This window comes from Hipposideros armiger, unplaced genomic scaffold (genome assembly GCF_001890085.2).
Source record: "Hipposideros armiger isolate ML-2016 unplaced genomic scaffold, ASM189008v1 scaffold_1445, whole genome shotgun sequence".
NCBI lineage: Eukaryota > Metazoa > Chordata > Mammalia > Chiroptera > Hipposideridae > Hipposideros > Hipposideros armiger.
The window spans coordinates 193,413-196,531 of record NW_017732795.1 but is presented as its reverse complement, the minus strand read 5'-3'; the positions used below and the strand labels follow the sequence as shown (position 1 = coordinate 196,531).

At 39.6% G+C, this 3,119-nt stretch overlaps 1 protein-coding gene across 1 annotated transcript in view; it reads left to right on the top strand.

Annotated features, from left to right (window-relative positions):
- Positions 1-795: 795 nt before the first annotated feature.
- IQUB (IQ motif and ubiquitin domain containing) overlaps positions 796-3,119 on the top strand; it is a 65,933-nt gene continuing 63,609 nt past the window's right edge. The window contains exons 1-2 of the mRNA XM_019633938.1: positions 796-938; positions 1,650-2,104. Of these exons, the coding sequence (XP_019489483.1) occupies positions 1,654-2,104 (451 nt within the window). The 5' untranslated portion in view covers positions 796-938; positions 1,650-1,653. The remainder of the gene's footprint in view (positions 939-1,649; positions 2,105-3,119) is intronic.

Genomic DNA, 3,119 nt, shown 5'->3' with positions numbered 1-3,119 from the left:
GAGGGCAGTGTCACTGGCCCTCATATGTGGGATCCGAACCGGGGCCCTCTGGCATCCCAAGCGAGTTCTTAACCATCGCGCCACTCGGCCGGCCCACTTTTCTTTTTTTTGATATTAATGTCAGCAAATTAATGTTTCAAAACGGTAGATGATATGTGCTTTATCACTGTTTGTTTTCTGGACCTTCTCTTTGTTATTCTGTAATTTAATTACAATGTATATGGCTTTGAATTATTTTTATTTATCCTGTTAGGCATACATTTATGTGTGCTTCCTGAATCTGTGGTTCCATATTTTTCATCAGTTTTAAAAAATTCTCAGCCATTACTCTTTTAAATATCTCCTTTCCTCCATCTTTCTGTTTCTTTCTGGGACTTTAAATTTGACATATGCTTCGATTGGGGGCTGGCAGACTTTTTCTGAAAAGGACTCCACAGGCCATATGCAGTCTCTATTACATATTCTTTGGGTTTTTTTTATTTTTTTATTTTAGCAATACAAACCCATTTTTAGCTCACAACAAGATATATGCTTAGCAGAAAAATATGCTGCACTTTTTCTCTTTTCCATGGCTCTTAATCTCATATTTTCCACAACCTTATCTCTTTGAAGCATTCTGTATAAAATCTCTTTATTTATCTTCCAGTTTACTCATTCCCTCTTCATCTCAATTCATTGACTTCAACACCTATATATTTTTATTCCAGATACTCTTTTTTTGTTGTTGTTTTTTGTAGTCTGTCATCTAGTAGACCTTTACTGACTAAGGTTAATTTTTTTTTTTCCATAAGGATTTGTGCTTAAAGTAGAAGCCCCAAACACAGCTTTCCCACCCCACTACTGTTCCAAGTTTTAATCTTCCCTGCTACTGGCTGCCACAGAAATCAGCCTGGAGGCCACTTCCTCTGTCCCCCCTTCCTGGCTGCCAGCTTCTACAGGTAACTGCCTACTGACTGCCTTCTCACTCCTCTGAACTGCTCCTGCCTCTACAGCTTGGTTCTGGGCTGCCCTGGTTCACCCTGACTCCAGCCCTTGTATGCTGTCATACTGTTTCCAGAGCCAAATTGGCTCTTGGTTGCAAGAGCTCAGGCCCCAGCCAGCTCCAAGGTCAACCCACATTTGTCTGTCAGTATGTTTGTTTTGGGGGGCAGAGGTCATTGGAGACCTCTGCTACAACTTGTGAGAGAAGAGCTACTTCAGGGAAGTGTGTTACTGCCCAAGATATAGTTGCCGTGTGAGTTGGCAGGTTTCTCGGAGCTTCTAATCAGTTGTAATGCCAGAGCATAAATCCTGTGTTAGTTTTGTATTTAGAAAAAAGTCATTCGAAAAGGCCTTTCACAAACGTTTACTGAATAAGGAAGAGATGACAATACATTTTAAAATAGTTTCAATATGTTCCTCACAGAAAATTTCTCTCAAATTAATTGTGCTTTGAGGGTCTCTTTCTGGTATACTTCTTTACTTTCTGTTGTGTTTTTATTAAAAATTCACTGATGTTTTTACCTGATGACATTACTAGATAATATTTTTTTTTAAAAAATGAGCACCATTATCGTATATTATGACCATTACTGTATATCAGCAATGAATTTGATATTTGGTGTAGAAGTTTTTATGTAGAGTAAATGGGTTTATGTTTCTCAATTCAGGAAAATGTCTGATCAGGAGGAAGAATTTACTGCTCAGAATGTTTCTGATGCGTCAGAAAAAAGAGGTGGTGCTTATGAGACAATCAATATTCCAGTTTCCTCAGAAGAGCCTCCCGAGTCAGATCAAACTGAAGACAATGAGCCTGAACCAGAAGAGAATGAGTCTGAACCAGAACCATCTGGTGGGAGCCATGAAGCGCGTTCCAAGGAGCAGATTGACCAGAGCTCTTTAAGCTTGGAAATAAACAACGAAGAACAACTCCTGGAAAAGATTATGTCACCTGAAGAAGTTTTGGATTCTCCCGTACATTCTAAAAGGCACAGTCTAACTGAATTGGATAATGCAAAGCAGTCAACCAAACAGCATTCAGATGATTATTTTCTGACATTTCTGGATAAAATAAAGGCTGTAAAGGAATCTCTGAAAACACCAGTGCAAGATTCTTTAGCAACAGGTATTACCTGGGGAAGACAGGATAAGGCTATTTCTTTCCCTCATTTTGAAGAATGGTTGCTTTTTCTTGTTTGGTTTTGCTTAAAGATTTGTTTTATATTTGATGTTATTTTACCTTTTTCTGTACCCACCAAACTTCTCCAGCTACACCACTTGAATCTCTTAACTATGTGGGAAGCTTGTCTATCCTCCAGTATCTACTCTCCCCAAATAAATGAACATCTTTCAGTTTTAAAGGGATATTTTTCTGTTTTCCCCAATTAAAGGGGGTTTTAGAAATGTATAGGGAGCTTAGAAAATGGTGGACAAATTCTTGAGTATAGTCATAATTTATTTGCATGCCAACTTGGAATTAGTTGTACCTAGTTAGCAAGTGGTGGGAGGGGAACTCGACTCCAGGTTTCCTAGTTTCCTATCCAGTGCTCACGCCACATACCATGTTGTTGGTACATATTTCCAAATTGCTGTGTAATGTGACCTTATATTTAGCTGCAGGAAAGCCACTGTCTCTCCTTAGAGGTTCATTTTAAGGATATGATGTTGATGGCGTGTAGCAGTTGCTTCTACATTGTTCGTAAAGCTCAGGGAGGCTGCACAGGGAACCATTCTGCCTGCACGGTTAACGCACTTCTACCCCTAGAGAGTGTCCATCCACAAGGTGGAGCACACGGGCCGTCAGTTAATGGCCCTGAACAGCAGCTTAGTTTGGCTGGTAAAATGTCGCTTTTGAATCCAGTGGGGTAGTTTATCCTTGTGTGGCATCCCCGTAAGTAAAGAATGAAAAGGAGGAAGGAGAAGGAATGAACAAGCCCAGTAATACATAGCTGAAACTGTTATTGTTCAATTTGATTTATTATTCAGTGTAAATAAGGGCTCCTTTTTTTTTTTTGATATTTCTGTGACTCCCTGATATTAGAGCTTATAGCAAACGCATAAACACATGGCGGTTTTTTAGAAACTTGTCTTGGCCCTGAGGCTCACACATTCCCTAACACCCCTTCCCTTCCCAAAGCTTC